Source organism: Topomyia yanbarensis, chromosome 3 (genome assembly GCF_030247195.1).
Source record: "Topomyia yanbarensis strain Yona2022 chromosome 3, ASM3024719v1, whole genome shotgun sequence".
Taxonomy (NCBI): Eukaryota; Metazoa; Arthropoda; class Insecta; order Diptera; family Culicidae; genus Topomyia; species Topomyia yanbarensis.
The window spans coordinates 7256187-7275497 of NC_080672.1; the positions used below are offsets into that span (position 1 = coordinate 7256187).

At 42.1% G+C, this 19311-nt stretch overlaps 1 protein-coding gene across 3 annotated transcripts in view; it reads left to right on the plus strand.

The window, feature by feature from the left end:
- Positions 1 to 19311, plus strand: part of LOC131693787 (cyclic AMP response element-binding protein A) — a 359187-nt gene that overhangs the window by 282729 nt on the left and 57147 nt on the right. For all 3 annotated transcript variants that reach the window (XR_009306329.1, XM_058981924.1, XM_058981925.1), the window contains exon 2: positions 18597 to 18825. Coding sequence is in view for 2 of the 3 variants with exons in the window: in XM_058981924.1 (XP_058837907.1) it covers positions 18597 to 18825 (229 nt within the window). In the remaining variant the exon portion in view is untranslated. The remainder of the gene's footprint in view (positions 1 to 18596; positions 18826 to 19311) is intronic.

Below are 19311 nucleotides of genomic sequence, written 5' to 3' on the forward strand. Positions count from 1 at the left end.
GGAGGATCCTTGACTTTCGAAATATATAGGAAACCTACGAATACTGAAAGAATTATACCAAATACTTCAAACCATTCTTACAAGCATAAAATAACCGCTTTTCATCATATGGTTCATAGAATGCTTAGTTGCCTTTGGGGGAAGAAGCAAACATTAGAGAAACAGAATTCATTTTCGAAATAGGTAGGCTCAATGGGTATCCAGAGCAAACCATTCAATCAATATTTCACAAAAAAACCAAGATGTTTAACAAGCAAGTTCTCACAAACTTAACTCCAACAACTGAAAGTTTAAAAAGGATAGCTGTAGATTTCAAAAAAAATATGGCATATCCACTCAGAACAAAATTAGAAAAGTTTGGTATGGATCTTGTTTTCAGTAGTAGAAATTACCAACTAAAATCAATACTAGGGCCCACAAAAGATCCAACAGACACTCTGAGCAAATCTGGAATATACAAAATGTCATGTTCTCATTGTGATAAAGTTTATGTTGGGCAAACTAAGAGAACATTAGAAATCCGGTTTAAGGAACACATCGCAGATATTACTAAAGCTTCTAGGGAATCGGATAAAGATGTACCATTTCACTTCAAATCTAAGGTAGCGGAATACGCCTTTTTTTTAAAAGCACGACCTTACTACCGAAGATATAAAAATTCAACGGCAAATTTCCAATCGCTGGAAATTAGATGCAGTTGAGTGCTTGAAAATTTTCATACAGTCCCCTTCGTCCTTACTCAACTTTAAACTTACTTTTAAAAATTACTGCCCGCACACAAAAAACGGCCAGCTTCGCGCATCTAGTTATCTACAGTTCTTACTACCTGTTTTTCTGTATAAAAGGTTATAGCAATTTGTAAATATTGAACACTGAAGAACTATACGTAATTCTCGTGGTCTGGTTGGAATCGTATCTTTCTGGAAGAGTTTTACAAGTAAAATTGAATGATAGTATATCATCGCAGTTCACAAATAAATCAGGTGTTCCGCAAGGCAGTAACTTAGGACCCTTGCTATTCGCAATATTTTTTAACGATATCGCATTGCTTTTGGGAGCTGGTTGTAAATTAGTTTATGCAGATGATTTGAAACTGTACCTCCTAGTTCGCACGGTAGAGGATTGTTGGCGCTTACAAGGTCTGCTGTAACTGTTTGTTGATTGGTGCTGCAAGAATAAGCTTGTCATTAACGTGGCCAAATGCCAAGTGATAACGTTTCATCGAATTCCACGGCCCGTTATGTTCGATTACAGCATTAGTGGCATCGTTTTGACGAGAGTTGATCAGGTATGCGATTTGGGAGTGCAGTTGGATGCAAAGCTGATGTTCGATTCACAACGCTCGTTGATCATCTCAAAAGCTTCGCGTCAACTGGGTTTTATCTTTAAAATTGCTAAAGAATTCAAGGATCCGCTTTGCATGAAAGCTCTATACTGTTCACTCGTTCGCCCGATTCTTGAAAACGCCTCAGTGATCTGGTTTCCGCATCAAGTTTCGTGGTGCATTAGAATCGAACGAGTGCAGAAACGCTTCGTTCGCATGGCACTAAGAAGCCTGCCATGGCGAGACCCAGTTAATCTGCCACCATATCCGGATAGGTGTCAATTGCTGGGACTTGAAACATTACAAAGTCGCCAAAAAATTCAACAGGCGGTATTTATCGCAAAACTAATCAACGGGGAGATTGACGCTCCAGAGATACTTGCGGAAGTAGATTTTCGTATACCAAGTCGCTCACTGCGGAAATCTACTTCAACACAGATTCCATAGAACCGTATTTGGATACAACGAACTGATTGCTGCATGTATTCGCGCATTTACCGCCGTGGAGGAGCTCTTCGAATTTGGTGAGCCGTCCAGCCGCTTTGCCGACAAAATTAGACGATCTGCTGTGCTTTGATACTACTTTTAATGTGAAGATTTGTGTGTACTAGGACTTAAGATGAATTGTAGTTATAATTATTGTATGTGTTTGTGATTTTAAAAGATGGTGGTTTTTGCGCCCGTCTGAGAATGGTATGAAAGGTGTCCAACTCAGATGGACTTTTTCCCATCCTGACTGTCCATGTAGACTCTAAAGTCCGATGGACATAATAAAGAAATAAATAAATAAATAAATAGATGACATACTAGTATCTGATTTATAGTGAAAAGCAGTAGTTTTTTCAATATTCATTTTGTTGATGACACTCCGCACTGGTTCACTTTTCGTCGAATTTGTAGATAGAAACTCGCGTGTGACTTTAAACTACGGACTTTATTGAACTGAACCTACTTTATTAATATTTGCATACACTGGTTTTATTGTACTTGACACGTTGATAATGTGGTAACGACTAAAATGTACATCCTATATCCCGTACTACCTAGCCTACGATCAGTGATCGGTGATAACGAGAGCAAGAGAGGATCGAGAGAATGATAAGCCGAAGCTATATTCACCACAGCACTCTGCGCTTGGTCTTCTGTGGCTGCTAGGTATCGCCTTAGTAGCTTTTAGATGATCATGTCGCGTCCCTAAACTACTCTTCTCTTTGTTGCTCCAACATCACCGGCCGCCTTGAAATGACCAGCAATTTCAACTGAACTATTTAGTACAGTAATGATTTGTCTTATGATCTAACAATGAGTGATTTTTGTATATCTAATTCTGCACAGTTCATACATAAATTCTAACTCTGTAAGTATTGTACCGCCTTGAATACGTGAACGTTGAGAACACGATCTTATCCGCAAAAATTTCATTTGAACGATGACGATTAGACTGATATTTACTTCCTTCCTTGATGCTCAAATCATATTGGAACCTGTTGATGGTGGACTGTATGTGTAGTTGATGTTCTCATGAGACGATTCAGCTCAAGCCTCGGATGAGGCACCCAACGGACCATATCTCTGGAATCAGATGAGAGGCGATTTTTTACTCAATAATAAAATGAAACAAAACGACTTCCCTAAAGCGGTGGCTATGCGCCACCGCAGGCGCGCATTACGCCGCTGACGTTGCGTTCAGCATATCCCATGCGAACGTTACACTAGGGTGATTCTGATGACAATAGATGGCCTCGTACTGCTTGTTCGTCCAATAGTTCTGAAGGTTTCTGAATAACGTCTCCCGTTCGTCTCGTTCTTGAAGTGGTCCTATCAATAAATGAGAGTGTTGCTTTCTCAAAGTATAGCGAATGATATCGTAACGTAACTGCGCGTGGAGGTTCCTCAACCTCCACTGGAAACTAGTCGCCTTGTATATATAATAATTTAACGGCAACTCTGGATTTGAATTCGACCAAAACGCGTGACAATGTTTGTGGTCTTCTTTGGTGCGATGAGTGTATGTGTGGACTGCATATTTGATGCGACGGTCAGCGACCGTCGACGGATGCGGACGAAGCTATGGGAGATGGACATTCCTTTAACTTTTTGGTAGAACATTTAACAACAATTACTTAACTGGAGTGCGGAGACCGGGTGGCCTCCGCGGGCGCGTTGCGCCTTCCTTGAAAGAACTATTGCGTCCTTTGATTGTTAGCAGTTAGTGATTTGTTGTCCTTTCCATCGTCTCCAGTATGTGCGTTGACAATTCGTCCAAGGGACCATCGCAGTGGTGGTTGGTTATCGTCCTTTACCAAGACCATCATCCCTTCGGTAAGATTGTTTTGCTGTGTGGTCCATTTTGTGCGATTTTGTAAATTTGATAAGTACGATGTGGACCACTTTTTCCAAATGGTTTGCAGGTATCTGGACTCTTTGCCATCTCGACGAGGTATTTTCTCGCAGAGCTTCCAACGAAGGCTCTAGTATAGCTGACATCGGACGATGAACAAGGAAGTGTCCCGGGGTGAGTACCTCCAAATCCGTGGGGTCGTTGCTAACAGGGGTCAATGGACGACTGTTTAGACATGCTTCGATCTGGGTTAGTAATGTATAGAACTCGTCCGGTGTAACAATATCAGTCCCGAGTGTTCGCTTCAGATGATATTTCATGGACTTAACCGCTGCTTCCCATAGGCCTCCGAAGATGGGAGACCGGGGTGGAATAAACTTGAAGTTGATACCTTCACTCGCTGCAGCTTGGGGAATCGAATTCGTGAATGCCTGTGAGTTGAATAATCGACGGAGTTGATCCAATTCTCTTTTTGCTCCCACAAAATATCTGGCGTTGTCACACATCACGATCTCTGGTCGTCCTCGTCGAGCAACTAAACGGCGAAGAGCTGCTATGAAACCATCTGTTGTTTGGTCGGATACCATCTCAAGATGAATAGCCTTAGTGACTAGACAAATAAAGATTACCACGTAGCAAATTCGAACATCAGTCTTGCGGTGTGGAAAGCGAATTTTGAAGGGACCACAATAGTCCACGCCTACTCGGGTAAATGGAGGGGCCGGACATACTCGTTCTGGTGGCAAGTCGCCCATGATTTGTTCTTGAAGCCTTGGCCGTGTGCGGAAACAGCGCACGCAGTTTCGTACCACCTTTCTGCATAAACTCCTCAAATGAAGAGGCCAAAACCGTTCTCGTATGCTGGCAATCAAAAGTTGTTGACCAGCGTGTAGATATATAAGATGATAGTGATTAGCAATCAGAAGAGTAAGTGGATGACGATTATCCAAAATCATTGGATGTTTTCTGCTAGGGGAAACGAGTGCGTTTTCCAGCCGTCCACCTACGACGACTATTTCTGCCGTCAATTTTGGACGAAGCGAAATTAGACGAGATGATGAGTTAACTTCGCCTTTTAACGAGAGCTGCGTAATCTCTTCTCCAAAGCTTTCCTTCTGTGCAAGTTTTACGAGTTGCAACAAGGTTTCCTCTCGTTCTTGGAATGACAAGTATCCTGTTTTCCTATTATCGAAGTTTCTACAGTTAAAAGCAAATCTTCGGCACAGAGCTGCAATTCGAATTAGCGCTGTTAATGTTGATCGTAGCTTGAAGATTTCATTTGGTTGATGATGTTGAACTGGCGTAGCGACAACGGGCTTCTCCTCCAGTAGCGTTTGATCAACCTCTCTGACGTCTGTTAGTGCTGTCATGGGCCACACCCTTCTTGGCCGGAGTAACCATTCAGGCCCATCCCACCATACACGATATTCTGCTAGCTGATCGGGTGTCATTCCGCGTGATATGACGTCTGCGGGATTTTCGGATCCGGCAATGTGCTTCCAAACACCAGATCGAGTCAAATGTTGGATCTCCGACACTCTATTCGCCACAAACGCTTGCCACCGGGATGGCGACGAGGCTAACCAGCATTTGACAATGGTAGAGTCTGTCCAAAAGAACGGTTGAGCTGAGATGCCAAGACTGTTGACCACCTTTTCATATAGATGACTTAGAACAAGGGCAGATGACAGCTCCAAACGCGGAATAGTCATCTTCTTTTTTGTGCGTTGAACATCGTCAAGTGGAGCAACTCTGGACTTTGCGGTGATTAGCCTGACCGATACAAGACCATCGTACGTCGTGCATCGAAGATAGATGCATGCTCCGTACGCCTTTTCTGATGCGTCACAAAACCCATGAATTTCTGCTGAAATCGTATCATTGCCAAAAGCGAGCCAACGAGGTACCTTGAGGGTGGAAAGTCCAATCAAGTTGCGTCGAAATTCCAGCCACCAGTGCTGAAGTTCCTCGCAGAGTGTTTCTGTCCAGGAACATTTCTGTTTCCAGAGATCCTGGAGAAATATCTTGGCTTGGACTACTACTGGCCCTACCAGTCCGAGAGGATCGAAAAGGCGGGCAAAATCGGACAAAATGATGCGCTTGTTGATCTCAGTAGAATCGTTCCACTGATGCACAGAGAATCGAAAATAGTCCGAGCTGGGTTCCCACGAAAGCCCTAGCGTTTTAATAGTCGATTTCGAGGAGTCCAGTTCCAGGGACGTACGATCGACCTTAAGAATTTTGGGAATGGCTGCCAATATTTCAGAGCTGTTCGAACTCCATTTTCTGAGAGTGAATCCCGCAGGATCCAGAAGTTCATTCATTTCACCGTATATTTTGATGCCATCTTCTACGCTATCTGCTCCAGACAGCATATCGTCAACATAGAAGTCCTTCAGCAAAATCTTCGAAGCTGTCGGATGTAATTCAGCTCCGTTTTCTGCTAGGCGCTGGAGGCACTTGGTGGCCAGATATGGTGCCGATGATGTCCCGTAGGTGACGGTCGTGAGTTCGAATATCCGAATTGGCTCAGATGGGGAGTCTCTCCACAATATCCTTTGGAATCGATGATCATTCGAAGCGATGTTGACCATCCTATACATTTTGGCTATGCCAGCCACGATGGCAAACTTGTGGATACGGAAACGGATTACCGTGGAAAGTAGGTCTTCTTGAACCACTGGTCCTACCATTAAGGCATCATTGAGAGACACGCCTGACATTGTGGAACAGGATGCGTCAAAGACTACACGAAGTTTGGTAGTACTGCTGTCAGGTCGTACAACAGCATGATGTGGCATGTAGTATGGAAAGGGTGATGACTCTACTTCATTTGGCTGTACTTGAACTTCACGCATGTGTTTTAGATCCAAATATTCATGGATGAATTCACTGTAAGTTTGCTTTAAAGAAGGGTTGGCGTTCAATCGTCGTTCTAGAGACACGAATCTTCGAAGCGCAATTGAACGGGACTCTCCAAGACGGTCGATTAGATATTGCTTTTTCGGAAGGGTTACGACGAATCTTCCCGAAGTGTCTCTCGTTGTCATTTCATCGTACATCTTTTCACAAAGGGTTTCCTCTACTGACATTGTGCCCTTTGTCCGACACGATTCTAAATCCCAAAATCGCGTGAGTAAGTCATCCAACCTCTCCTCAGAGCAGGAAACAGCGGCCATGGTGGAATCGATGCTGCGACCCTTGGAGACACTTCCCGACACAACCCAGCCTAGTTGTGTATTTTGCAGAGTTGGTCCTTCCTCGTCTAGCTTGTGCTGCCCTTCGATTAGAAGATCGTAGAAAATTTCCGCTCCAATGATGATGTCTATCGTGCTCGGATTGAAGAATTCTGGATCTGCTAACACGAACCCGCTGGGGAATTTCCATTTGCTGACGTCGAGTTTTCTTGTTGGGAGATCCGCAGTTACCTTTGTCAATACAAAGAACTGCAATGGAATGGTGTAATGAGACACACGAGAACGAATCCAAGCGGTTACTGATTGCTTGGAACAGGTGCTAGCTTGACCAATGCCCTTGATAGGCAAGCATTCGCGACGACGTTGAAAATTGAGATTCTGAACAAGGTTTTCAGACATAAAACAAAGTTGTGATCCAGAATCTAGCAAAGCTCGAGCAACGATGGTATTTCCACGACCGTCGCTGATGTTGATGAGAGCAGTGGACAAGAGAACTGTATTTGGAACTGTTTGCATATTGGACGAGAGGACTGTAGTATGGCTAGTGGAAGGGTAGTCTGTGGTGCTCGACGTTTGTGGTTGAGTGTTACTCGCTGTTGAATTTGTTTTTCGAGCAGGTTGCTGAGTAGATGCTAACGAGCCTTGAATCTGAGGGTTTTCTTGACTCTGCTGTGGTAGCGGGTTGGACGTTTGAATCTTCTTTCCCGTTTGCGGTTGTTGATTCTGATTTGGTTTTGACTGTGTGTTTGAGGGGTTGCCTGAGTGCAGGAGGGTGTGATGGCTTTTCCCACATGTGTGACACGACCCTTTTGAGCAAAATCTGGCTATGTGTCCCGCTGATAAACAATTAAGACAAAGCGACTTACGTTTCGCTTCATCTACTCGATCGGTCACTTTCAGCCTTGTAGATTTGTTGCATTTGAATGCGGAATGCACCTGATCTTCACAGAAAGGACACGACGCAGATGGTTGAGCACCAATGTGACTCAGTGTGGGAAGACGAACTGGTTTTCTGGATTCTCCTTGATTTGATCTTCCGAGCCCAATGCTACGAAGTACCATGCACTGATCCTTAAGAAAATCGATGAGATTCCTGTATGTTGGAATTTCAGTGGAATTATGATGATTCTCCCAGCTCCGCAGAATGTTCGAATCGAGTCGCTGGCACACCATATGCTGCAAAATGGTACTCATTCCATCAGTGTCTTCCCCAATCTTCTGGAGCATCATGATATTGGTTTCGAATTCACCAACCACGCGATTAAGCTGTTCGTACGATTCTTTATCCATCGGCTTCACGGCGAACAAAGCATCTAAGTAAGACTTGGCGATGAGTTTCTTGTTTTCGTAGGTCCTTTGTAAACTGTTCCAAGCGATGGAATAATTTGCAGCTGTAAGTTCGATGGAAGAAATTTCTCTCAGTGCGTCGCTGGTTAAGGATGTCCGTAAGTACGTGAATTTATCGATTGTAGATAAATGCTCGTTGTCGTGGATCATGCTGACGAATGAGTCACGAAAGGTTACCCATTCGCGCAACTTACCACTGAATATCGGTAACTTGAGTTCAGGAAGTTTTACTCGAAGTTGTGATTCAGGAATCGATGACACTCGAGATTGTGTTGTCACGACATCGCGACTACTACCTGCTGGAACTGCTAACGTTAACAATAATTGCTTTAAAGAATAGTACTCATTCTCAAAATCTCTAATAATCTTTACATTATCCTGCTCTCGTCTTTCTGTAATTGAGATACGCAGCGATTTCCGTTCCTCCTCCGTTTCAACAGACTCCGCAAAGTCATCCTCCTCTTCGTCAGTCAGTACCTCAATACGCATCCTTACATCCAGAAACTTATCGTAAATCTGATCTAACTTGGCGATTCGTATTTCTAGTGAGCTTCGATCACGGTTTTCTCGGTAGTTGGTGATGAATAATTTAAAATTGTCTACCGAGCTCCGTAATGTACGCTCCTGCTTCAGCAGAATTCTTAGATCGTCCCTCGGCATTTTGGATTAGTTTATTTTTAATCATTCACTCACTGCACCACCTCAACAGTACCAATAAGACTTATTTGACCTTGCTCGAAGTTAGCAACCAACCCAGCGATATACTAGAACTTACGACCCAAACTACACTGTTCCAGCAGAAATTGGTTAAGCGATCCGAAAGTCTCGAAATATAACCCAAGGCTCAAGTTATAATTTAGCAATGACGACAAAGATTGAACATCACAATTTTATTGTAAATCATGCATGCAAAATGTATCTGCTCTCAACCATGAGGCATCAATTTATTATTTGCAATGGCGGCCTGACCATGCAATTCAGCACCGCACCATAGACATACCGTCTTTGTGTTACTTAGCCTTTTGTCCCTGTCCTCGATGGCGTCTTGTAAGAGCCGATTCTCGGCGGTTTCAGCGCAAATCGTCCTGGTCCAGCAGCAAAGTTTCCCGACGCTCCAGCAACAGCAACAGCAGCAACCTGCCGTCGCAGAATTCGACTGATTAATTGTCGCTTGCACCAGACAATGGTGACCCTTTAATGCAGCCCAGGTTTCTCCACGCGGTTTCTCGAATCCGGTCGTACCGGACCAAATGTTGATGACACTCCGCACTGGTTCACTTTTCGTCGAATTTGTAGATAGAAACTCGCGTGTGACTTTAAACTACGGACTTTATTGAACTGAACCTACTTTATTAATATTTGCATACACTGGTTTTATTGTACTTGACACGTTGATAATGTGGTAACGACTAAAATGTACATCCTATATCCCGTACTACCTAGCCTACGATCAGTGATCGGTGATAACGAGAGCAAGAGAGGATCGAGAGAATGATAAGCCGAAGCTATATTCACCACAGCACTCTGCGCTTGGTCTTCTGTGGCTGCTAGGTATCGCCTTAGTAGCTTTTAGATGATCATGTCGCGTCCCTAAACTACTCTTCTCTTTGTTGCTCCAACACATTTCTATAGTGGAATTAAACGGAAAACATCTGTCTCAAGAGGATTAATAGAATACACTATCTTTTATCCAGCTTTGTTAAAAAGTTCAAAATTGTGCAACCCTAGCGACTACATTCTGAACGAACTGGATATAACTAAATTAAAATCTAGATGTTTAGCGACAACTTTGACGAAGTCACCATAACTCTAAAACGAAAGATACTTGATCTTTGTTTTCCGACCACTGTACACCGTATTCCTTTTTATCGCATATATCTGACAAATTTTCAATGTTTAGGTTTTTTCATATACAAATTTCTTGTTTTCAAATATGAGTTCATACATATTTAGATAAAAAGAAAGCAAAACGAATTGCTGCAGAGACTATCGTAAAATTACAATAGGCTTCAAATAATCCTATTTTGAAGGAAATATTAAAAGAGGTTGTTATCAAATGCTGATACGAACTTGAAGTACGTTGTTGCAAACATTTATAAAACTATTTTACTCTAACAAAAACGATGTGTTAAGAATACAGGAAATAGATTTTATTACACAATGATAGAGAAGGAAATTAACTCCGAGCGCATCTTCAACTAATTCTCTTCTACCGCAAAGATATACGACCGTGATTTCAAGTGATCTTCCCATCATCGATCGTTGGCAATCTGACTGCCCAGGCGAAGTAAACATTGCGTCGAAGGGAAGGGAAAACTCGCAATTTGTCATAAAGCTGGTTTCTTTTATTGCGTCTGTCATTTTTAGCATACACTTGCGAGAAGAGTATATGTACGTATGTTTGATGAGACCCGTAGCGACCGTGTGTAGGCCGCGTATGTATACAATTAACCTGCCTGCTTGGATGGGCCCGATTTTGTCTGAAAGTTCATTCACTTGCCAGCCAACCTGTTGTTGGATTAGTTTCTTGGCGGCGCGCGGTATGAGTTTGGGCGTGGGCGGGTCTGATGGATGGGAATCGTGCGCTCAATGTCAAGGACACTTATTCCCTGTCAAATGCAGTATGGATACGTGCCGATGGAATGTTAATTTAAAAAAAAATGGTAGCCTATCGAGATTGCTACTAAGGAAAGCGGCTTTTAGCCTGTTTGATTTCAGGTACATTCCTGACATTCTTCACCCCATTCGCACTGAGTCATGTCTGTTTGTCGTGCCGATCGGGGCACATACTGGGCCGCAGAAAACGTTTGAATGTATAAAATAATAACATAAAATACAGAAAAAAGGGGCATTATTAAGCGTGACGGCGAGCAATCGGCCGGTCTGAGTAGGCACTGACCGCAGAATGTGGCCGCGAATAATAGCGAGTGAACCGTTAGGCGACCATTCAAAGATACCTACCTGGGACAGTTTTATGTGACTGTTCAGCCGTATCACAGCCGTCACTAAATGCTTTCTGCGCTGTTCGATTGTTGTTGTTGTTGTCGTCGTCGTCGTCGAATGAATTCAAGACCAGTTTGCTGGTTTGGTTTAGCGGAGCGGGTTGGTAGCGATTCCGCGATGACCAAACAAGGCAATTCGTCGTTTGTGCTGAGTCAATTGCTGGAATGTGGGAATGGGATCGGGTAAATGCGCACCGGTCGCATTGAATCGATCGCTCGAGAGGAGAAATGGAACAAGTGAAATTCTGTGGAAGGTCGTAGAACCTGTATTCGGACAGATTTTTGTTTGTTAGTGATCGTATTTCAGATCATTCAATAATACCTGAATTCGATATTTTGATTCGAAAAGCAAACATGCTCCCATTAGCCACTTATCGAGAATATGACAACATTAATTCGCAGCTTGCTGTGAGAAATAGTTTTAAATTCACCTCAACTCATAGTGCGTAAATGGTTTGCCTAGGCTAACAGCCCCTCAAACAAAACACACTGTTCCCCACCAGAGGTTGCCATGGTTACGACGAAACTGTTGCCGTTGTACATACGAGAAGCCAATGAACTCTACCAGTAGATGTCCAGCATCTTCCACGCCATATAACAACCTACTCGTGTTAGCTCTGAGGTGTGACACATTTTGTGAATTTTAAATATTTGCTCAAGGAGGTTGTTTCCCCGTTGAGTCACTTCCAAATATTCTGCTGCGTAGTGAAAGTAATACACATCGGGCGTCACCACTCAAACTAAGTTCAAGCTGCGATCATGATCATATAAAGTCAGCTTAATCGAATCACAACGGAATCACTCACGTTATAAACGATTCAAGCTGTAGCCGTTTATCCGTTTGCAAACCGCAAGCGCCTACTTTGACGGTAGAAGTCCAGAAATCAAATCTAACCTCTAAACAAATAGCTGGGCGTTCTTTCACTTATGGCCGAGGGAAAACGAATCACGCAGCGGGTCTGTACCAGGACCTGCCGAAACAGGGTAGGGTAAACATTCCTCTAAAATCGAATTTGCATGACACGGACACCCCTGGCTGAGAATCGAAGTCCGGTGGGAACAATTAAATTGAATTTACATAAACCATAAATCCGAAAGCACATCGAAGGCACGCCGCCGCCGCCGCCGTCAATTTCGATTCAAAGCGGCGAATTCTCCGTAGATCGAGTCACTGCTAGGGTCAGCTTTGTTCATTCATGCATTTGATTCTCGATTTGGACAGCTTTTGAGATCCGTGCTGGTAGTGTCTGCCACACGCGTCCACCGGTACCGGGCAGGCCGGGAATTTGAGATAATAAATTGTTCAATGTCTAATTTATATCGTTTTCTAATTGACCAAGCATAGATAAATGGCTTAATCATGCTTACAGTTCATATGGAACAGACAGTGAGGTTGTGCCGCATTTTTTTACGATAGGCAATTTCATTCAGCCCGGTATGTGCTGGGTTTTATGAGTCGCTGCGGTAGGGTGTTGAGAAGGTGGTTTTTCCTGTGGAACTAAGGAGTCGTAAAATTGCAATAGAATAAAGGTATGTGGGATGTTGATTTTCTGATGCCGATGATGTATTATGAACTCATTAATGTTTTAGTCGTTTTTAAAAAAAAATTAAAAGCAATATTTTTGAAAAACAAAGTTTTAAAGGTTAAAATATTAAATATTAAAAATATAAAGTTATCTCATCATCTTTCGTAAATGTCACTTATATTACGAAAAGTACCACGCCATGAATAAATAAGCTGCAGATTGTAAACCCATCGGACTCGATAACTATTCGTTATGTAAAGAAGCAATTTTTAAGTTACTAAAATCAATTTGTGAAATAGATTTTGCTTATTCGATATTACAAAAAAAATATATGTCTTAAAATGAGATGTGCTTCTGCTACCGATGTATTTTTTTACAATTTAGAGACCTGACTTTTATCGGCTTTACACATAACATCAAATTTTGTTATGTTGTTTCATTACGGTAGACAAACATTTCCTTAGTGTAAATTTGCCAATACTGTAAGGCCGCAGTTGGGTTAGATGTTTAAAAGCTCGAAAATGCGTTCCTTATTCACTATCATACTTTACGAAAATTCTTAAAATGAGAAACATCGATATTGTAACTAATTACATAGCAGTATTTAAACGTTCGTGTTTGTATTATAATCCCCAATTAACAAAAATCCATCTCCTACCGAGCGAAGCCAATACTGTTGCCGATTATCATGGCCCTCTGCGATATCGGTGTGGATAACGGAACAGCCGGCGTGGAGTCGTAATTGGTCAACAAAATTCGCTAATTTATTATGTTTTTATTTTCCATCTTCTTTTAAGTCGGATCGCAATGTTAATTAGTTGCATTGATGTGCGCATTTTTTATCGAATAAATGTTTGCCGAATGAAAAGCAGCCTTTTACTGGCGCAAAGTGTCTTGAAAACATGACTCTTTTGAAGGTAATAAATGCATTTATTGATGGCTATCCGTTTCCAGGTCATCTTTCAAATTGAAACCTGCACGCAACATGTTTGTTTAAATTCGTTTGAAATGAGATTGAGATGAGGTAAATGCTCAGATGCTGGAACAAAGTTCCGAATACAGGACAAACGATTTTGTTCCGGATTCTGAGGAGTTGATAAAGAAAAAACAAACAAAATTTCATATATAGTATACAGCATTACAATAAGATTACAGAAATATTTGAACTTAATCTTATAAGATAAGTCAATCTCCTAAATCTATTCTTGAAAACAACACTAGATACATAAACATCAAAATGGTCATACACACTATTGAAAACATAACGTATCGCCCTTGTGGGTTACGTAATCTAAGGTTTCTGGGGTGTACATTGATGTTGATATGTGAGAGAACATCTTGGGTTTCCATTTGGCCAGTCAATATTTTCCCCAGAAATACCGGAATCCCATCTGGCTCCACTGATGTAGAAGACTTTAACTTGCTTATGGCAGCTAGAATGTCTTCATCGGAAAATTGAATGTTTCCAAAATTGATTACATCGCGAGGAGCATCTCGAAGGCCATAGTTCACCTGAGTTGAGTTAGCCGATTCGTTTTTAAACACACTCGAGAAATGTTTTGCGTACAAGTTACAGAAGCCGCTGGGAGTGTCGGACGTTTCATTTGCGAGAAACATACTGGAAGGAAGCCCATTTTTTACGATTCCCATTTACAAAAGACCAAAACTGTTTTGGGTTTCATTTTAGATTGGATTGGGTTTGTGCTACGTGTCTTGAGTAGAGAAAGTGATTAGATGTTTTGTAGCTGTCTATTGGACCATGCAGGTTTTTGGTCGGGAACGAGATGCAGGCACATATATACTGAAAAGCTGTTTTCTACGGCAACATCTACATCGAAATTCAAGAAAGTCTCCCAATCGATTGTTTGTAGTGAGTTATGAAGTCTAGAGAAGTCAGTCTTCGAAAAGTGGAACACCTTGATATCCTCCATCTCGTCATACAGAACCAGCTACTTACAAATCTGCCTTAGGATGATGTGCATCTACAGCAACTAACGGATCAAGTGTTTCTGAAACAAATGCAGTTCACTGAAGCTTCTTCATTTATAAACAGGAGGTTATTCGAGATTGTGAGTATCATTTTTGTATTTGGAAGAGAGTCGGTTAGAGACTGCAATTAACACACCACCACCGAATACCTTGAGCCAAATAATTGGAGCGAGTTGATTCGATCATTCAGCCACGTTTCGGTAAGAACAACAACATTACTGCCAACATCTGAAGCAGCGACGAACAGCTCATCAATTCATGATTCCTAGTATCGACCCTATTGTGAGAATCGATGCCATGGTACTGAAGCCCTCAGTACCAGTGAAATACCTTCTCGTTTTTTAAGAATGCGAGAAACTCTCTCTTACTTTTTAGCAACATACTTCAGCGCAATATAAAAGTATGGTTTGTCTGCTCATTTCATTTGCATTACATGGCTCTTTAATTATATACCAAATGTACAAAATCGGTGATCATTATTTTATAGATGAAGATTGAACCACACCAAAAACAGACGAGACTCCACAAACTAAATACGTCAGCACACAGTGAATAATGGATACTACGCAGAACTTCGCTTATGAAACATTCTAAAAAATCATGTTTTCCGTTACTATAGTATCGTTGTAATAACCGACCAAATAGTTAAAATATGTCATTTGCTATGATGACAATTATAACCATTATTCTCATAATGCCATCTTGCTGGTCAATATTTTGAAATGGACTCCTATATTAAATGGTCTGATCAGGGCTTCAAAAATGTCCCCGTCAAAGGAGTAAAACTGTACGGTAAAGTTTTTTTTTTTGAATGTGGTTCAACTGGAGATTCTCGGAGTGGCTCCCTGCCAGAATCACTCACTATAATTGCAGATGAGACGGGAAATGTCGGCCCACTAAAACACTGCTTAAGGCCAATTGCAGCGGGCGGTGATTCTGATAGTGATATTGAATGTACGGTTCAGTAGTGGGGTGTGGAGATTTCTAGTGGGAAGAAGCATTTATAAATTTAAAAGTGCTAAAACGTTAATATAATCGGAGTGGAGCGTTTTTATTTTTGCAAGATCTCGGGCGTAATAGTGCGTGGATGATCGCGAAGGATTCGAGTGTCTGTATGTTAACGTGTTTGAACGCGTAGGCGTTTGTTTGTCGCGTGAGCTAGCGAGTATGTAACCTCGCGTGTATACATTCGATTGTATGACCGTGTGACAAGTCGTTTGGATATTCGCGTGAGTTCTTGAATATTCACGCCAACCGCGAGTCTGATGCTTAATTTTGATTGTACGGTTTTTAGGCTAGAAGAGATTGAGTTCCCTCATATAACTAGAATGCCCAGCAATGTTGCTCTTGTTGTATAGTGTATATGAGCGTCATTTATTGTCTTGAGATTAGTCCAACTGAAGATACGGATATAGGCTGCTGGGATCGATGGTAGGAGTTTCGAGATGTGACTGATTCATGATCGCTTGGAAACGTGGAAATTCGTAGTTATTAAAATGCTTATTTAGCACGGGCCGTTTTATGTCAGCGAGATCGCTGGCGTATTATTATTATTATTATTTATTAGAGCTTTAACCTCAGGGTCATTCGCCCTCGCGGGCGTTGGTTTGCGTGGATGACCGCAATCGTATGCTCTTGTTTGTGACGAGAGTTGTATTATTGCGCAGGACTCGAGCGTTTGTATTTTAAAGGGTTTGACGTGTGAGCGTCTGTGCATCACGTGTATAAATTCGTTTGTATAACTTCTAGTGGCTTTGAATATTTTTGAGACCAAAATGGAAGGCATGGACCTAGGCTGCTAGGAACAAAAGCAGGGGTTCTCAGATGGCATTGTTTCATGATCGCGCTATTACGGGTGTCGGTATAATAGCACGCGTGATTGAGTCGTAAGTGCTAACATATTGACTTGACCACTGGAGTGTTTTATGCATGTGAGATGGTGGACGAAGGTGTGCGCAATTGATCGCGATTGCATGTTCGCATGCATTACCAGATTTGTATTATCGTGAAGCGCACAAGCGTTTTTATGTTAACGTGTTTGATTGCGTGAGCGTGTTTATGTCGCGCATGCTAGTATCTGTTTTACTTCACATGTTTGATTTCGTTTATATAACCATGTAGCCATTTGCGTGCGGCTTTCGAATGTTTGCGCGGGTTGTACACGTCGCCATCTATGTAAATCAATTCTATAATGTCATTCAAACTCACCATCGAACCATTTTTCGAGGGCATAGATGTTTTTGTTTAATCAGTTGTCAATTTCCATCCGTCAAGGTTTGTTTTGCAATAACTACTTGACAGTCGCAAACACAAATAATTTTCTTCCCCCGTCCGTCAGTATCTCGACTTTCAAGTAAAGAACCGACGAAGAAGGTAAATAACTCAATTTCCTTTCGATTCATATTTGCATTAATGTTAATCACCGATCAACACTGTAGTTTATTATTTACCGTCCTGTCCGACTGCCGGCAGGTGCTTTCATGTTTGGTTTACGTTTTCCCGCTGGACACCTCGTGATCGACCACGACCTGCTGCGGGTCGGTCCTGCGCACAGCGGGAAGGTCAGAATTTCGATGTGGAAACCCACCGCATAACATTCCAAGAAGGGTCAACCGATCCGAAACGGGTTCCTTTGGTTTCAAATCCATTTCTCTTATTACGTGATATTTTCCACTGGTGTCCCGATCGATGGCAGCAGAGCCTACTGTGACCGCCACCGGACCGCTACGAATGTCGTCATTATGTGTATCGATTGTTTCGTGGTGCTCACAAATGCCCACAGGGTCTTCGCTTCGCTCGCAGTTGGGTCCGACGGAAACAGGTAGAACAACTTTCATTTTTAAAACCTGATTCCTCGGTGCCTTATAATTTGCTTTTATCTCACATAACGAGCATTCTGTTTGGGCCCGTTGCAGGCCCTTACCGCTATATGTACTCTCTTTCTCAGCGTGTGGCGTTTTCTTACTCTATTTTCCCCGCTCGCCAATAAGCTCACGCATTTTTCGGAATCGAAAGCATTTTTCCCCTCGAGCCCTTCGGGGCTTTACCTTATCGGGTTCCGATTTCGAGCTACGAAAAGCGAGAAACGATTACCGTAATTATTAAGTTTTTTATGATTATCATTATAAAAAAAGGCACATAACAATCTTATTAATCGAAAAAAAGAGTTCCGTCCATTTTTCTTTTACACGCCTGTTGTTGTTTCAGGTATTTTGTCGCAGCTTACTTGGACCAACGACAATCGTTTTGCTTTGTTTAGCAGTGGCGGCTTCCGAAATACTGAATTGCGGGAAACTTTCTTAATAATAGTCCTTTTTGTTGTCTTCGATGTAGGGTGTAATTATATCAGCCCGAATGGAGTAGCTTTTGTTTTTGCGCAGATCCGGTTGCACTATAGTTTATGGTTTATCCTCTTACTGATGAATGGTTACTGTGTTGATGTCAGTATTGACTTTACTACCGTAAAGATGAATTGAAAGGCAATGCGCAATAATATTAATACCAAACCAACTTTAATAATTTGGAGTAACCTGTAGTAAATGTAATATCTGATCGGCAACATTTCAGTAGCAGTCACCAGTTTCATAATCATAATCCTTAAAACTGAAATTTAGGTCAATCGTTGCTGTCTCGAATCTTTCGATCTAAAAGCGGATTAGTTCTGGTAGCACATTTTCTCTTCTCTCCGTCTTCTCGGTTCTTCATTTCGTTTGAAGCTAACCGAACCCTGCGCGCCTCTCTTTTGTCGTTTATTCATCCCGCAGTTCCCACGAAATTCTAAATCGATAAATAATGTCCCCAGAAAAAAACTGTTTACCGACTAATCTAAGCAACCTGCGCGCTTTTTTTCTCTCTCACCCCTCTTTACAGACCATGCAAGACACACTGAAAATGTCCAGCTACGCGGACATGCAGGACTGGATGGACCGTGACTCGAAGCTTCCGCCCGTGATCCTTAACGACAAGCTGATGACGGACGCCATCATCGGAACCGGGATGCCAATCAAAACCGAACACTCGTACAGCCTCAACTCGGACGGGGACTCAATATCGGACACGCTGCCCGATTCCCCCCACAGCTCACAGAACAAAATGGATGGTAAGTAGGACCGCATTTCCGGCAAAATTTAGATGATCAATGATTGCAATGTGTATCGATAATGGTTAGCTCTGTTTGATGCTGCAAGCTGTCATAACTTCCGAACACTTGCGTCATTGCGAAACGGAGATAAAGCATTTTTTACGTAACGCTTGGTGTTACAATTGATCCAATATTTGTATCACATTTGTTGTTCATCATGGTGACATCTACTCAGAGATCGGAGATAAAACCTAGAACCATCAGGCACACCATTGAAATAACTCCCGCAACCCTAGCAAGCCATGATAGCTATTATAAGAGAACAAACCTGTTTTGTCTGTTCAATATATTGCTTTGTATATTGGTTTCATTCGGATAAAACCGACGAGTGTGTTTCAATGGGCAGCGAAATTCGAATATGTATAGCGATCCAAGCAAGCGCTGAGGAAGCCCGGACAGAACAAACATGTGAAAGATGTTTGAACAAGTGCCAGGAGAACCGTC